This window comes from Nicotiana tabacum, chromosome 5 (genome assembly GCF_000715075.1).
Source record: "Nicotiana tabacum cultivar K326 chromosome 5, ASM71507v2, whole genome shotgun sequence".
NCBI classification, from domain to species: Eukaryota; Viridiplantae; Streptophyta; class Magnoliopsida; order Solanales; family Solanaceae; genus Nicotiana; species Nicotiana tabacum.
Window position 1 is genome coordinate 123158540 of NC_134084.1, and position 17604 is coordinate 123176143.

General features: G+C 34.5%; 2 protein-coding genes across 2 annotated transcripts; both read left to right on the top strand.

Moving 5' to 3' along the window:
* The first annotated feature begins 1205 nt into the window (after window positions 1–1205).
* LOC142180941 (uncharacterized) lies at window positions 1206–15651 on the top strand. Its single transcript, XM_075253046.1, has 4 exons — window positions 1206–1345; window positions 5560–6068; window positions 6138–6562; window positions 15355–15651. Exons 1-4 carry the CDS (start codon window positions 1206–1208, stop codon window positions 15649–15651), a joined length of 1371 nt encoding a protein of 456 aa, XP_075109147.1.
* Window positions 15652–15666: 15 nt separating this feature from the next.
* On the top strand, window positions 15667–16422 carry LOC107809725 (uncharacterized). The gene has a single exon (XM_016634394.1). The coding sequence runs from the start codon at window positions 15667–15669 to the stop codon at window positions 16420–16422; it is 756 nt and encodes a 251-aa protein (XP_016489880.1).
* The last annotated feature ends 1182 nt before the right edge of the window (window positions 16423–17604 follow it).

Sequence of the window (17604 nt, forward strand, 5' to 3'; positions counted from 1 at the left end):
CTTTGTTGGATTGTGTGTTGGTTGTCAATTTGCATTATTAGTTGTCTTTCTTCTTGGTCATCGATAAACTGGTATGAATTTATTGGAGGAGGGGGTAATTGTTGCAGCATTATATATTCTGAAGCAGCTGTAATGTTAGAAGGTTGTTGCTCGTTGTCTACTTCCATTATTGGCTGTCCTACTTCATGTTGATAATCAGCAAAAAGTTATGAATCTATCGCATATGCAAGCGATTGTTTGAAAGCTACAGATTCTGAAGGATATATTTTTTCGATGATGAAATGGCAATTCTTGTAGGGTGAATCAGTTGTAAGCAAATGCATACAGGTACTGAGTTCTTCATCTAAAGTTACAAGCATTCCTTTGCTTGTATTTAGTTTGATATCAAACCATACTTTTAGTGCATATCTAGTTGAATCAATATTTGCAACTTCACTAATTTTCTTTAGAAAAGTATTGAATGATATGTGCTTATTAAGTAGAATAAGTTTTGTATTATGATCCAAGTATTTGAAATCAAGAGTCCAACTCCCATTGAAAGTTATAACAACGCAAATTAAACTCATCCTGCAGATTCATGTTAGTGGCAAGTATTAGGAAAGTGAATAGAAGAATTTTTAGGTTGTTTGTGCTGAAATTTTTACAAATGAACTAAATCACTTAGGCATCTTCTACTGAATTTTTCTGAAAAAAGATGTATGACATAATTAATGAATGTTGCACAGAAAACTTCAGCTTATTAAGTGTAGAAGTTTTTAGAAATAAGCTTAATAACTTCAGCATATCAGCTGAAGTTTTTTTGAAAAAGTTGTATGACAGGGATTCATGAATGCAGGGAAAACAATTTCAGCTCATTAGGTGCTGAAGATTTTAGAAATGAACTAAATAACTTCAGCACATTGGGCTGAAGTTTTAGCAAATGAATTCAACAAACTTGAGCAAGTTTCAGCATTAATTGCATAGTATACAAGAGTAACCTACACAATTAAAGTAATAATTATATTGCGTTGGGGGTATGTGTTAGTGTAATAATTACATTCATACATTCATGCACGCTTTTCATTAGACAACGTTTTAAATTCTTCTTTGCCTTTTTATATACCATGCAGAAGTTTTTTTCCCTATATAAGCACGCTATTCCTTGTGAGTTTATTCACTCAAACACATATATTTTAGCACACATAATAAAATACAAAAAGGAAAAAATGGATGCTGTCATCAGGCAAATAGTGGAAGAAATCAAGCAAGACATTATAGAGGCTTTTGAGCTGGAACTGGATGAGCTCATACACAAGTACGACAGGGAGCTGGAAGAAATTAACAACAAGCTTGATACGCTTGTGATGTATGCAATTTAATAATCTTGCTGATGAAGATGCTCGTCCATCTGGTAGTGACGACGACGATGATGATGATGATGATATGGACGATTAGTTTTTCTTTTTGTTATTTATATTTATTTTGTTATTTATGTAGTTTAATTTATTTTTTTGATGTTTAATGAAATATTCAGTTTTTGTTTTAAGTTTTTTCTGCATTTTTTTAATACTAATTCTATTCAAAGTCAAAAAATAGCAGAGAAAATGAACTATATAAGTTCAGCAGGAATTAACAAAAACTAATCCGAATATTAAGCATTTTTTGGTATGAAGTTTTTTTCAAAAAATCATAATAAAATACACAGTGCTTGATGAAAACTTCAAGCATGAACTAAAAATTCTTTTTAAACTTAGAAAATAACAAAACAATTAATAAAAACTTATCCGAAAATTACATATTGCACAACAAAATATTAAGCATTTTTAGCAGACGAACTAAAAAAACTTCAGCATACAAAATATTATATGAAAAATGTTTTACATATTCCTGAAGACATAAGCATTTTTTGGTATGAAGTTTTTCCAAAAAATGATAATAAAATACATAGTGCGGGAGGAAAACTTCAGCTCCATCAGCCGAAGTTTTTACAGATTAACTAAAGAACTTCAGCACATGTGCTGAAGTTTTTTGTGCAATATGAAATTTTAATTTATGTTTTATTTTTTACCCAGTGTAGGAGGAAAACTTCAGCTCCTCCTACTGAAGTTTCTAAATATTAACTAAAAAACTTCAGCACCTATGCCGAAGTTTTTTGTGCAATATGAAATTTTAATTGATGTTTTATTTTTTTTACAGAGTGTAATAGGAAAACTTCAGCTTCTCCTGCTGAAGTTTATAAATATTAACTAAAAAACTTCAGCACCTATGCCGAAGTTTTTTGTGCAATATGAAATTTTAATTGATGTTTTATTTTTTTTACCCAGTGTAATAGAAAAACTTCAGCTCCTCCTGTTGAAGTTTTTAAATATTAACTAAAAAACTTCGGCACCTATGCCGAAGTTTTTTGCGCATAGGTGTTTTAAATATTCAAACACTCATATAATGTTTTAATATAATTTTTTCTTCGTTGTGTTATTTGCCTGCTCGTTTTGCTAAATTTTTTAGATATGAACTAAATAACTTCAGCTTGTTTCTGCATATTTGTCGGATTAGAATGTTAGAATTCATCGTCAAATAGATTTAGAATGCAAATTCGGCATATCAGTGAAGTTCGTCAAACAACTTTAATCAATCAATCAGAAAACATGTAATTCAAAAACTATTTTGAATTCTGAAGATGAATTTGAATACTTACAATGTATTTTGTAATTTTGAATTTGAAATTTGAATCTGGTTCAAATCTGATTTGCGAGAGGCGATCTCAAGAGAGACAGACTGATGGAGGAGATATGAAGAAGATCTGAAATTTAATTCTGGGTATTGTTGATGCACCTTTTATATGTTTTGAAAGGGGTATAATGATCATATTATTACGAATTTTTTGTTAGCTAGTTAACAAAATCAATAGTTTTTAAAAATAGTGTATAGGTTAAAAGGTGGCATAAAAATAAAATACGGCTGCAAATCGCCCAAAATATACTTGAGAAATAGTTTATTTTTATTTTATATTTTTTTGACTAACGAATACAATTAATTTCGACCGACTAATTTTGTATTCTGTCCTAATTTATTTAAACATTTGGTCGTGTTAGAGAATTATCAATTTTTCTTAGCCTCAGATTTCAATAGTTTAAAAAGAACATTTTGGGAATGTTAACAATTTTATTCCAATTTTATCAAATGCCCCCAAAGTTCGCAATATAAATGTTGAAAAAATGCAGCTCCTGGTCGGTGTGGGACTGTCTGGTTCGGGGGCTTGTAAGAATACAACCGGAAAGGTTGTTGTTTACTCGTTTTGGGTCCTAAAGTTTCGAAAACCAAACTTTTCCCCCTATTTTAAGAATGTTTATTTCAATATCACCCCCTTAAGAATTTCATTCATCTAATGAAGTTCCCTTTACATTTCTGAAGATGTCAAAATTACAATCCTTTTTGTACTATAATATTATAAAATTAGATTTTTAAAAGACTCAACACAAACAATTGGTTCATTCTTCGTTATTATAATAAATTTCGATTAAACTCGATGTGACGCTCAAATCTATATTGTTCTAATCTCTTGACAATGTTATATCATGGGGAAATGCCTAGCTCTCAATCAGTTTTGTGTTTTCTTCATTGCACATAACATTTACTTCGTAACAAAATGTCTATATATATATATATATATATATATATTATATCATGACAGTGTCTAAACTACTCTAATCTCTTAACAATGTTATATCGTTTCTTGAATCATTTTGACTTAGGGCGAGTCAAAGGCCCGTCAGACAATTCGAGATTATCGCTAATGTGCTCCATTTAGTTCGGTATATTTAGGATCATATCAAAGAAATTATATTTTTCAGCACTATTTACCAAACAGATCAACTGCTTATCATCGATTTTAACATTTTTATCTAAACACAAAATTGTTAATTTATAAAATTCATTTCAACACTTCATACTTATCAAATACTTTTCATCAATTAATCCAAATGAACTCTAAAAGCAATTTCAAGAAATATTTCTCGAAAAACAATTTCCATACCAAATACACCTTTAAACATATACTTTGATATGGCAGAAGTCATTTTTCGAAACACTTGATCTTGTTTATGAAATTAGGGTCCATTTGGCCGTAAAAAAAATATTTTTTTTGAAATTTTTTTACTTTCTTCGGAAGCATTGTTTGACCGTGAAAATTTCAAAAAATTTACTTGAAGTTGAATTTCGGAAATTTGAAAAACTTCAAAATATTGTTTTTCAAAAATTTTACTTCAAATCACTCAAAAAATTTAAAAACAACTCAAAATTATATCCATGTCCAAACACAACTCTAATTTTTAAATACTATTTTCACTTGAAAATTTATTTCACTATTTTCTGGAATTTCACAAGGCTTATGTCCAAATGCCCACTAAGCTAAACACGAAACTTCGAACTTCCTGAGAGTTGTGCTAGATTCGTTCCTTTATATGGGGGATTGTTGGACTTTAAGCCATTGAACTTTAAAAGAGAAGAAGTGTGAATTGGAAATGGAGGGAAAATGAAAATTTGAAGAAGTGAACTTTTGTCTTGCACTTTGTCCCTCATTGGTGAGGGTCAATCACATTTATGTGCTTATATATAGATTCACTTCTTAAAACTCTTAAAAGGAGTTGAAGAGAATGAACCCTCGCGTCGTCGTCGTCGCTCGGTCGGCTCGGCTTCGGCTTCGGCTTCGGCTTCGGCTTCGGCTTCGGATTTGTCAAATGATCGATAAGATTATTTTTGGACAAAATTTATTTAATTATTTAATAATTAATTAAATGCCAAATCACTGCTGAACATTCAGAGGGCCTCGCTGGCCGCGGTTCTGCCGCGACCGCGGTAGAATCGCGGCAGTCAGATTCAGAGAAGCTCTCTGGCCGCGGTTTTTCACCTTTCCAGACACCTCTTCTGAAATTTGCCTATAAATTCTGAGGCAAGGCTGCATCTTCCATATACGAAAAAGACTCTAGAACTTCTTTCTTTCTGAATATACTGCATCCTAATTCGCAGTCTCTCTCTCTCAAATTCGTAAGTGTGATTTTGCTCCGTTCTTTGAGTTCGTTGGTATCCTGCAGTTTGTATTGCCACTGTTGCAAGAAGGTTTATTCCGTTTTATCCTGGGAGGATTTAATCCATTACCTTGGCAACGTGTGAGGGGGTTAAAATTCCTTAAGGACGCACAAGAAAATTGTGGACTCGGAATATTTCTGATTCTTTACTATTTTATATATTTTTTTATTCTTCTAACAGTTTCCTGAATTTTGTTTTAACTCAGTAAGCGTTCACAAGCTTAAGGAATTTTATTTTACTAACGTTTCTGTGTTGATTATTAAACTATTTTCTTTATACTTTGTTGGAGACTAAAGCCTTGTTGCTTTCTACTCCTATAATTATTTCTGTCCGGTTTAAAGTACATAAAAACTTTGCCGGAATAATAAACGTATGGGTTTGAAGTATGTAAAAACTTCACCATTGTTACGTGTTGTATGGTTGGTTTGGTATTCAGTTTGAAGATATCAAAAACTTCACTAATTAACAAGTTCTGTATTGTTTTCAACTTTACAGAAATATGACGAATGAAAACCAAACTAATGGAAGTGTTGCGGGAACGGTTGCTGCTGTTACAAGCCGTTCTACTCCTGCTCATGCTATGGCACCGGCAGAAAAACTCGGAAAGTTTTCCGGGATTGACTTCAAACGTTGGCAAATGAAGATGATCTTCTATCTTACTACGTTGAGTTTGCAACGTTTCATCAAGGAGGATCCTCCGGTCATGGCTGAAAATACTCCGGATGATGAACGACTTGTTGTAACTGAAGCATGGAAACATTCTGATTTCTTGTGCAAAAACTACATATTGAGTTGTTTGGAAGATGGCTTGTACAATGTCTATAGTGTCATGGAAACTTCAAAAGCATTATGGAATGCACTAGAGAAGAAGTACAAGACTGAGGATGCCGGACTTAAGAAGTTCGTGGCTGCAAGGTTTTTGGATTTCAAGATGATTGACACTAGGTCCGTCATAACTCAAGTCCAAGAATTACAAGTCATTGTGCATGACCTCCTTGCTGAAGGTATGACCCGAATCAATAATTTTATTAATAAGATTTATCTTATTATTAATTATGAATTTGTTATTGAAGGTATGGTCATAAATGAGGCCTTTCAAGTCGCTGCTTTCATTGAAAAGTTACCTCCGTTGTGGAAGGATTTTAAGAACTATCTTAAACACAAGCGGAAGGAGATGACACTAGAAGACTTGATTGTTCGTCTGAGGATAGAAGAAGACAACAAAAATGCTGAAAAGAAGTCACGTGGAAACTCGACAATAATGGGGGCAAACGTTGTTGAGGAGGCGCCACAAAATAAGAAGAGGAAGAAGGCTTCCGGACCAAAGAATTACCCAAGCAGGAAAAAGTTCAAGGGTAATTGCCACAACTGTGGAAGATCTGGGCATAAGGTCGTGGATTGTCGTGCGCCCAAGAATGATAAGAAGAAAAAGAATCAAGCTAACATGGTTGAAGATGAAATGGAGGACTTATGTGCCATGTTGTCTGAATGCAATTTGGTAGGAAATCCAAAAGAATGGTGGATAGATCTGGAGCCACCCACCATGTTTGTGCTAACAAGGAGTTATTTTCTTCTTATGCCCCCGCAGGACCCGACGAGACAATCTTCATGGGAAATTCATCTACGGCCAAAATTGAAGGAGTTGGCAAGATTGCGTTGAAGATGACGAAAAATAGTGACTCTAAATCAAGTCCTCCATGTTCCAGAAATTCGCAAGAATCTTGTGTCTACCTCACTTCTTGTCAAGAATGGATTCAAATGTATTTTTGTTTCTAATAGTGTTGTACTTAGTAAGAACGATATATATGTAGGAAAAGGTTACCTAAATGAGGGCCTTTTTAAGCTAAATGTAATAGCAGTTCCTATCAATAAAGTGAATGTTTCTTCTTACTTACTTGAGTCAAACACTTTATGGCATTCACGTTTAGGTCACGTAAACTTCAAAACATTGCGGAAGATGATAAATCTAGAAGTATTGCCAAAATTTGATTGCATTAATTCCAAATGTCAAATATGTGTGGAATCAAAGTATGCTAAGCATCCTTATAAGTCCGTTGAAAGGAATTCAAGTCCTTTAGACTTAATTCACACAGATATTTGCGACATGAAGTCAACACCATCTCGCGGTGGGAAAAAGTATTTTATTACTTTTATTGACGATAGCACGAGATACTGTTATGTTTATTTACTTAATAGTAAAGATGAGGCAATTAATGCTTTCAAGCAATACAAGAGTGAAGTTGAAACGCAACTAAACAAAAAGATCAAAATGATAAGAAGTGATAGGGGTGGCGAATTTGAATCTCCTTTTGAAGAAATTTGTTTGGAAAATGGCATTATTCACCAAACAACTGCTCCTTACTCTCCACAATCTAATGGAATTGCGGAGAGAAAGAATCGAACATTGAAGGAGATGATGAATGCATTGCTAATAAGTTCTGGCTTACCACCGAACTTGTGGGGGGAAGCTATACTTACAGCTAACCGGATAATCAATCGTGTACCTCATAGTAAAACACAGTCCATTCCTTATGAAAAGTGGAAAGGAAGGAAGCCTAGCTTGAAATACTTCAAAGTGTGGGGGTGTTTAGCTAAGGTACAAGTTCCTAAACCTAAAAGAGTTAAGATAGGTCCAAAAACGGTTGATTGTGTGTTTATTGGATATGTAACCAATAGCAAGGCATATCGTTTTCTGGTTCATAAATCAGAAAATCCTGAGATTCACATTAATACGATAATAGAATCAGATAATGCTGAATTCTTTGAAACTATTTATCCGTATAAAAAGGAAAGTGAAGTGACCTGCCAAAAGACAAAACGACCTCGGGAGGAAATAACAGATGGTATGCCTAATGAAGAAAATCCAAGAAGAAGTAAACGTCAAAGGATATCTACTTCATTCGGTCCAGATTTTCTGACTTTTCTGTTTGAAAATGAGCCTCGTACCTTCAAGGAAGTAATGTCTTCCTCAGAAGCACAATATTGGAAAGAAGCTGTCAATAGTGAAATAGAATCCATATTGAGCAACCATACCTGGGAATTGGTTAATCTTCCTTCGGGTAACAAAACGTTGGGTTCTAAATGGATTTTCAAGAAGAAAATGAAAGACGATGGTACTATTGACAAATACAAGGCAAGACTTGTTGTCAAAGGATTTAGACAGCGAGAAGGTCTTGACTATTTTGACATATACTCGCCGGTAACAAGAATTACATCTATTCGGATGCTAATAGCGTTAGCCGCCTTGTATGGTCTTCAAATGGATGTAAAAACAGTCTTCTTAAATGGTGATCTTGAGGAAGAAATTTACATGAACCAACCTGAAGGGTTTGTGGTTCCGGGAAAAGAAAAGAAGGTGTGTAGACTTGTTAAGCCTCTTTATTGATTAAAACAAGCACCCAAACAATGGCATGCGAAATTTGACCAAACAATGTTGTCAAATGGTTTTAAGATTAATGAATGTGATAAGTGTGTTTACATTAAGAACGTTCAAAATCATGTAGTCATTGTTTGCTTATATGTTGATGATATGCTAATAATGAGCAAAGACATTGCCGACATTCAAGCTACTAAGCGTATGCTTGCTAGTAAATTTGATATGAAAGACTTAGGAGTTGCCGATGTAATTCTAGGAATTAAAATCTAGAGGACTCCTCAAGGTCTAGCTTTGTCTCAATCACATTACGTGAAAATGGTACTTGAAAAATTCAAACACTTGGAATTTAGAAGTGCAAGGACTCCAATTGACTTAAACCATCATCTTATGAAGAATAAAGGCGAAAGTACGTCTCAATTGGAGTATGCTCGTGTGTTGGGAAGTCTAATGTACATCATGAACTGTACACGACCCGATATAGCTTGTGCAATAAGTAAACTTAGTCGATTCACAAGTAATCCCAACAAGCATCACTGGGTGGCTATGAAACGAGTTCTGGGATATTTGGAGTATACCCAAGACTACGCTTTGTACTACAATAAATATCCTGCGGTTATTGAAGGATATAGTGATGCTAATTGGATAACCGGCTCATCAGAAACAAAGTCCACAAGTGGATATGTGTTTACTGTTGGTGGAGGAGCAGTATCTTGGAAGTCTTCCAAACAGACATGTATCGCTCGCTCTACAATGGAATCAGAGTTTATAGCATTGGATAAAGCCGGTGAAGAAGCTGAATGGCTTCAGAATTTTTTAGAAGACATTCCGTTCTGGCCAAAACCTTTGGCTCCTATTTGCATACATTGCGATAGTGAGGTTGCAATAGGACGGGCAGGGAGCGTTATGTATAACGGAAAGTCTCGTCAAATACGACGAAGACATAATACCATTAGACAACTACTTTCTAGTGGAATTATCACTATTGATTATGTAAGATCAAAGGATAATGTTGCGGATCCACTTACAAAAGGCTTAACTAGAGAGGGAGTTGAGAAATCATCTAAGGGAATGGGACTATGGCCGAGGACAAGTCAACATGGCGGTAACTCTACCTAAAATTTTGGATGTTCCGAGATCTAGGTTCAAGGAGCTCAAACAAAGTTGTGATTGACCGGTTCAACATTGTCAAAACAAAATCTTTGGTCCATTCTCGTGATGAAGACAATGTTCAGTAACAAGGATAGAACTTTACACGTTCTTTAATGATTACCTAAGTTTGATGAGGTATTTATCAAATAATGTCAATCTAAAGGATTACACGTTTAGGAATCACCTATGTAAGTATGAAAAAGAAGTCGCTTCAATGAGAATTCTGTAAGGCCAATTCTCTATGCACTTATGAAACCAGGTGGTGTTCATGGCTAAAACGAACACAACAATGAGAACCAAAAGACGGTTAAGGGTTGGTTGTGTGACATATGGATGTCTAGGTATACACTAAAAGTTCGACGGTTCAAAGATATCAAATCTACCGATTGACCGAGTATATCCGACATATGTTCACTACGGAAAGTTCAAAGGGAAACCTACTTATCCAGATGCAATTAATCCTTACTTGCAAAATCACATAGCTTTCATCTATGATCTTTCTTGATACAGCCATTCCCATTCATGTGGGGGATTGTTGGACTTTAAGCCATTGGGCTTTAAAAGAGAAGAAGTGTGAATTGGAAATGAAGGGAAATAAAATGGAGGGAAAATAAAAATTTGAAGAAGTGAACTTTTGTCTTGCACTTTGTCCCTCATTGGTGAGGGACAATCACATTTATGTGCTTACATATAGATTCACTTCTTAAAGCTCTTAAAAGGAGTTGAAGAGAATGAATCCTCGCGCCGTCGTCGTCGCTCGCTCGGCTCGGCTTCGGCTTTGGATTTGGATAAATGATCGATAAGATTATTTTTGGACAAAATTTATTTAATTATTTAATAATTAATTAAATGCCAAATCACTGCTGAACGTTCAGAGGGCCTCGCTGGCCGCGGTTCTGCCGCGACCGCGGTAGAATCGCGGCAGTCAGATTCAGAGAAGCTCTCTGGCCGCGGTTCGGCCGCGATCGCGATAGAACCGCGGCAGGCCGCGTATTTTCTGAAAAGGCACCTTTCCAGACACCTCTTCTGATATTTGCCTATAAATTCTGAGGCAAGGCTGCATCTTCCATATACGAAAAAAACTCTAGAACTTCTTTCTTTCTGAATATATTGCATCCTAATTCGCAGTCTCTCTCTCTCAAATTCGTAAGTGTGATTTTGCTCCGTTCTTTAAGTTCGTTGGTATCCTGCAGTTTGTATTGCCACTGTTGCAGGAAGGTTTATTCCGTTTTATCCTGGGAGGATTTAATCCATTACCTTGGCAACGTGTGAGGGGGTTAAAATTCCTTAAGGACGCACAAGAAAATTGTGGACTCGGAATATTTCTGATTCTTTACTATTTTATATATTTCTTTATTCTTCTAACAGTTTCCTGAATTTTGTTTTAACTCAGTAAACGTTCACACCAAGAACCATTATCACTTCGAAGGCGAAAAGAAAACAATTATTACTACTACTTAAATTAAGGAAACAATTAAGAGCCCAAGATTTAAATTGAGACAAATGCTTGAAAGTTAGGTTGTGAGGCATGGCCTGGTGCCCATGCAACCTAATTTCCCTGAGGATGTCAGACAAAGCTGGCGCACACGTGCCCAATTATTTTATTTTGTTTGATAATCAGATAAGAATAGTATTTGGACTAGTACATAAAACTTGAACTCAAGATTTGTGTACTTTCAGGGAGATTTTTCAATATTAAGCAACAAGGTGGGATATTAATTTCAAAAGATTAGCTGTACTATTTCTAATGTTCTACGAATTAATCAAACTTTGGATAACATTTTGCAGCAGTGAAGCAATTAAAACGAATAAGAGTTAAAAAAACAATGTGACCAATCGTTCATCTGCATATTTTCAAAAAATATTTCCAATTACTAAATATGTATATAGTTGCTAAGAATGGACAAACATTGGCTAAAATCTTGAGAAGAGATCAATGTAATTATTTTAGAATGTCCGTGCTTATTTGATAACTAGAAATTTGTAACACTCAAGACAAGTAAAAAATTTGAAAAATTGAGCAATCATATTTCAAAAATCTAAACAAACAAAAAGAAGAAACAATGAACTAAAATGACGACATTGACAAGAATGATTTCTATTAAGTAAATTTACGCAACACATCAAATATTTATATTGTATTTACTATTCGTAGCTATACTTTCATCAAATTTATCATTCATAGCTACATTTGAATCTTTATAGCAAATCCATGAAATAAGAGTTAATTGTTTTGAACTGAAACAAGAGAGAAACGAGCTTTCGTAGCTCAGTTGGTTAGAGTGCCCGTTTAGTTAGCAAAGCTCTTGAGTTCAACTCTTAACAAAAATATTTTATTCTTCTGTATTTCTGTATTCGCCTTAATTGTATTCGTTGCGCGAACAAATACACTGGATATAAGTTGTATCCAGTGTACATACCCTTATATTTCGCGTTGGTTACAGTTGATACATATTGTATTCGTTGCACAAATGAATACAATTGCGCGAATGAATACAACTGATACACGTTGTATTCGTTGTGCGAACGAATACAGTTATTCGTTACGCATTTGAATACAAGTGATACAAGTTAGTAACAATTAAATAGTAGCTATGAATGGTAATTAGACAAATTATTTTTACTAGGTAGAGCCGTCAATATGGGCTTGGCCCATTGGGTCAGCCCAACACAGCCCGTGATTTAGCAAGGTTGGGCTCAAATTTTTAGAGCCCATGTAAAAATGATGCTTTTAAGTCCGGTCCGAGTAAGCCCGTGGCCCGTGAGGCTTGACTGGGGTTAGGTTGGGCCGGCCTATGGGCCTAATAAAGTATTTATTTAGAATATATAAAATATAAAAAGTATATTGGCTCTAGTGATGGGATGTCGGAATTGGATCTTTTTACTTAGAGGAACCAAAGCTTGATCCTGAGAAGTTTCAAAAGATGGATGTTGTCATGTATTGGAAGGACCATTCTAGAAAATATCCCGATCTTTCAATGATGGCGCGTGATGTACTTAGTATTCATATTGGCCCTGTAGCATCAGAATCAATATTTAGCATTGGTAGGCGTGTTCTGACAAAGTACAAAAGTTGCATCCATTATGAAATGTCCAAACACTTCTTACTACTTGAAATTGGCTGCACGACTTTTTCCAAACTCAAACTGATAATTTTTTTTATGTGAATTTGAATATTATTAGTTTTTAAATTTTATTATTCTTAATATTTAACTAATTAATATTGCACATGAATTATAGATGTAGATAAAAGTGAAGATGTTAACACAACCTTGTCACAAGCTGATCCAATTGTGTTTGACGAAGATGATGTGTTGGATAATCCATAAGCGTCATGGACGTTCTCTTGAATAGGTTGTTTTGAGTTTTGACTTGTAGTGAATGAAATACAGTCTTGTTTTTTTTTTTTTTTTTTTTTACCTTTTTAGTATTTATTGTGATATATTGGAACCGTATAAAAAGTTATTAAGTTTTGCAAAAAAATTTCAATAAGATATTTTTTAACTTTTAAATATTTATCTTCTTTTTTTTCAGATTAGAACTTAAAAAAATATATAGAATTATATTTTAAAAAATGATGGGCTAGCCCGTGGGGGCCCACGGCCCACATAGGTCTGGGGTGGGCTGACCATTATAACGCCCACTAAAATGGTAGGCTAGCCTAGCCCAACCCGTCAATTGCTAAAGCCCACGTGGGCTAGATTGGACTAATTTAATATAACCCCACCCAACCCATATTGACAACTCTATTACTAGGCTCTAAATTATAGTGATTTATGAAAATTCTCTTTATATTACAGACCAATTTACTTCACAAGACCTAGAGGGATCAAGAAAATATGGAAAACAATAACCTAAATTGAATAGCAATTTTGTAATTAAATGGAGCACATGCAACGTAGAATTCAAACTTCCTTTTCCCACAGGCTTGACGACAACTTTTTATTTATTGATGATAAAGACTTTTTCCTCTTTTATTTTTTCTGGATAAACACTTGGCCTTTTATTGTTTTTTTTTGTTTATATGAGAGACTTGACTTCAGAAATTTATTGGGTCAAAATATTTTGTATTTTTTCCGTAATTAGAAGGTAGACAGTAAACAGGCACATTTGGGAGAGTGAATGATACCTAAAAAAATGACCCAATAATTGAAAGAAGTGCAAGTACAAGAACCTTGTAGTCTGAAGTATTTCCTTTTCTCCCCTTTTTTTTTTTAAATTTCCTTTTTCCTTTTAAGTATACAAAAGAGTAGTGTAAAATATATAATGTATTCATATTTGATGAAAAGAAGATTATATTCAGTACGTCTTGAAGAGACATGTGATATTAGTAGTTGGGAAATGAGAATATCTCGATTATATTTAATGAAATGACCCCATTACAACTAATAGTTATATGTCGTTTTTACAAAGTATACTACAAAACAAGTAAGTTCTTCATTAAGTAATAATTTATTTTTTGTACCCTTGTCAACATTAATAACTTATACTTTTACAGATGTTTATTGGAAAAATTGTATACCTAATTTTCCTTATCGTAATAAATAAATAAATAATTAGGTTTATAAAGCAGGCGAGAACGAAGAATGGGAGAACTCAAGAAACAACTTGCTAGTTATTTTTAAATTATCGTGTAAAGTAAGAACTCTAATAAGTGCTCATTTAATTATTTGCACAAAAACAGTAGAATTGAAAATAATAAAAAGAACAGTAAAAGGAGGTACCCAAAATCTAAACGAAGTTTCGTTCTCTTTTAGCTAATTTTGTTAATAATAATCCTAGAGCTGAACCTATTTTGAGAAAGGGAAGATGGAAAGAAATGGTTGGTAGAGGAGTCAATTGAGTTTAATGATAGAACATTAGAACTGTTGGCCCTGCTTCCTTTTGGTTCTTCGTTTTCCAAATGCACAAATTTGGTGCTTTGGACGTGTGGAACGATACATACATTTTCCGTGGGTGTGAACATCCCAAAATTGTTAGACTCGAGCACCATTTTTTTATTAAAATTTATACGTTGAAACTTGAATATATATAAATATCAAAATATCTGGATATGAATTTCTAAAAAAAATTATGATAGTTGATAATGATAATGCCTAACGGTGATAGACGGATAGTCAGGGGCGGATCTACAATATTAGGTGCAACAACTTTTACCCGAACCTTGTATTTGTATCATATTGGACAGTACAAGCCCAATAAACCATTAGCCCAATTATAGTTGAAGTAACATATTTGTACATGATACTCTTACATGTGATAGACACATTTTTGTAATAGCTAGCCACATTTTACCACTCCTAATAGTATATAAACAAAAAGATGTTTCTGGAACAAATACAAGAAAGACATTTTCATTTCAATAAGATCAGATATTTTTCTCTCTCTTCGTCTCTCATTTCTTCTTCTATGATAATGGAGTTTTGTACAATAACCGAGCTTTTCTTCACTTGATATGGTATCAGAGCCGAGGATCGCTATCAACTCTCTTATTCGAGTCGAGCGATGTTACCCTCGACCTTAGTTTTACAAGTTTCGGTTTCATGTACAAACCCTAATATTCCAAAATTTGGGGTTTTACATATTAATGTGGATGTTGTGGTCCATTTCTTTAAAGATGAAGCTTTTCTAAGTTTATTCATGGACTTTTGACTGGATCTCAAAGTCTCGACAGGTTCTCACTATTTCAGAAGAAGAGCGGTATCATCCACTATCACTCTTATTTGTTACTGTATATACATCATTCTGGTTTGAAATTTTCTTAGAAATATCATTTGATTTTAGAAATACTAGCTGCTATCATGACCATAGATGCTGACACTACGTCTTCGTCCATTTCATCTGAGGGTTTTGCTACTTTTAGTCTAGATCCTTCTCACCCTTTCTATGTTCATCTGTCGGATAGTCCTGGTACTCATTTAGTTTCTCCTCCGTTTGATGGTACTGGTTTTGTTGCATGGAGGAAAAGTATGCTTGTTTCTCTGTCTGCCAAAAATAAATTGGGCCTGATTAATGGTCGGCATGATAAACCTTCAGTAGATTCTCCTTATTATCCCTTTTGAGAAAGGTGCAATGATATGGTGATCGCTTGGATCACCAATTCTCTCTCTACGGATATTGCTACCAGTGTATTGAAGTACAACACTGCTAGGAAAATCTGGTTAGATATAAATAAAAGATTTGGACAGTCTAATGGGTCTAAATTCATCCAGATTCAGAGGGAAATTGGAACTATCTCTCAAGGGACTTTAGATATTGCATCTTATTTTACTAGGTTGTTAAGTCTTTGGGATGAAATGAGTACTGCATATGTGGATCCTGTTTGTTCTTGTGGTGCTTTACCCAAATTCATTGAAGAACTCAAGCTCTTTTGGTTCTTAGCTGGCCTTAATGAATCTTACTCTACAATTAAGAGTAACATTCTTATGATGTCTCCACTCCCTACTATTAGTGGAGCTTATTCTATGTTACAACATGATGAGAAACAGAGGGAATCTTCTCACATACCATGCTTCTCCAATGAGTCAGTCTCTTTCTCTGCATCTTCTACACCTTCTGATAATCAGAAAAGTTTTAATCAAAGGGTTCAGTTTGAGTTAAGAAATCCCGGGCAAGGTGTGGGGGTTTCATGCAAGTATTGTAAAAAGTCAGGGCATACCATTGAGAAGTGCTACAAGCTGCATGGATTCTCTCCTGATTTCAAGTTCACACGGTCTAAAAGGTCTGCCCCATGTGTTTATGCTAACACTTCATCCATTGAATCTTCAGTTCAAGCTCCCCTTTCCCAACCTGGGACTTCATCTACTCATGGTTTAAGCCAGAAGCAATATTAACATCTTATCTCTTTTCTACAGCAAGCAAATATTTCTCCTGGTACCAACAATAATAGTTCTTCTAGAGAAACTTTTGGCTTTGCTAATTTTGTAGATTTGTTGAAAAGTTCTGTGGTTAATTCTATTAATTTTCATGTTTGTGCATCTTCTCAGTTAAGTGATGATAGTTGGATTTTAGATTCTGGGGCTACTAACCACATGACACCTCATAAACAGTTTCTTCACAATTTAAAACCATTACCTTAGCCATTTTTAATCACTCTTCCTAATGGATATAAAGTCAAGGTTGTTTCAACTGGCTCTTTACACCTTAGGGCTGACATAACCTTGCATAATGTTCTTCTTGTGCATTCTTTTCAATTTAACTTGATCTCAGTATATCAACTCCTTCTTCAACTTAATTGTCTTGCAATACTCACCATTGCTACTTGCTATTTACAGGGCCCTTCTCTGAAGAGGCCATTGGAAATTGGTAAAGCTACTAATGGTCTGTTTTTTTTTCCACCTTGATGATACTGCTTCACCATCTCTGTCAGTCCCATCTGCTGCTAGCAATATTTTTTGTTTTTACTGCATCTTCTTTTCTTGTTTTTACTAATCACTCTTGTAATGTTTCTACTTATGCACCTAATCCTGTAACACCTCTTCCCTTTACTCCCCATTGTAATTCAAATTCTAGTATCAATAAAATTGATTCTGTTTTGGCACCAGAGACTAGGCCACATACCTTTTACTAGAATGAAGTCTATTCCATTTGTTTCTAGCAAGGTTTATTCTAAACAATCTTTTATTTGCTCTATTTGTCCTATGGCTCGGCAACAAAGATTACCATTCCCTGATAGCTCCATCCACACATCGGCTCCTTTCCAATTAGTACACATTGACATTTGGGGACACTACAACACTAATACCTATGATGGTTTTAGATATTTCTTGACTTTAGTAGATGATTTTACAAGAGTTATCTGGACTCATCTCCTCTCATGAAAGGGTAATGTTTTATCTGTTATTAAAGCTTTTACTTCTATGATAATCACACAATTCCACGCTTCAGTTCAAAGTTTTAGATCTGATAATGCTTTTGAGCTTGGTACTAGTTTTGAGGCCAAACCCTTCTTCTCTTCCCAAGGTATTTTACACCAGACCACCATTCCACACACCCCACAACTTCTGGTCCAGTGG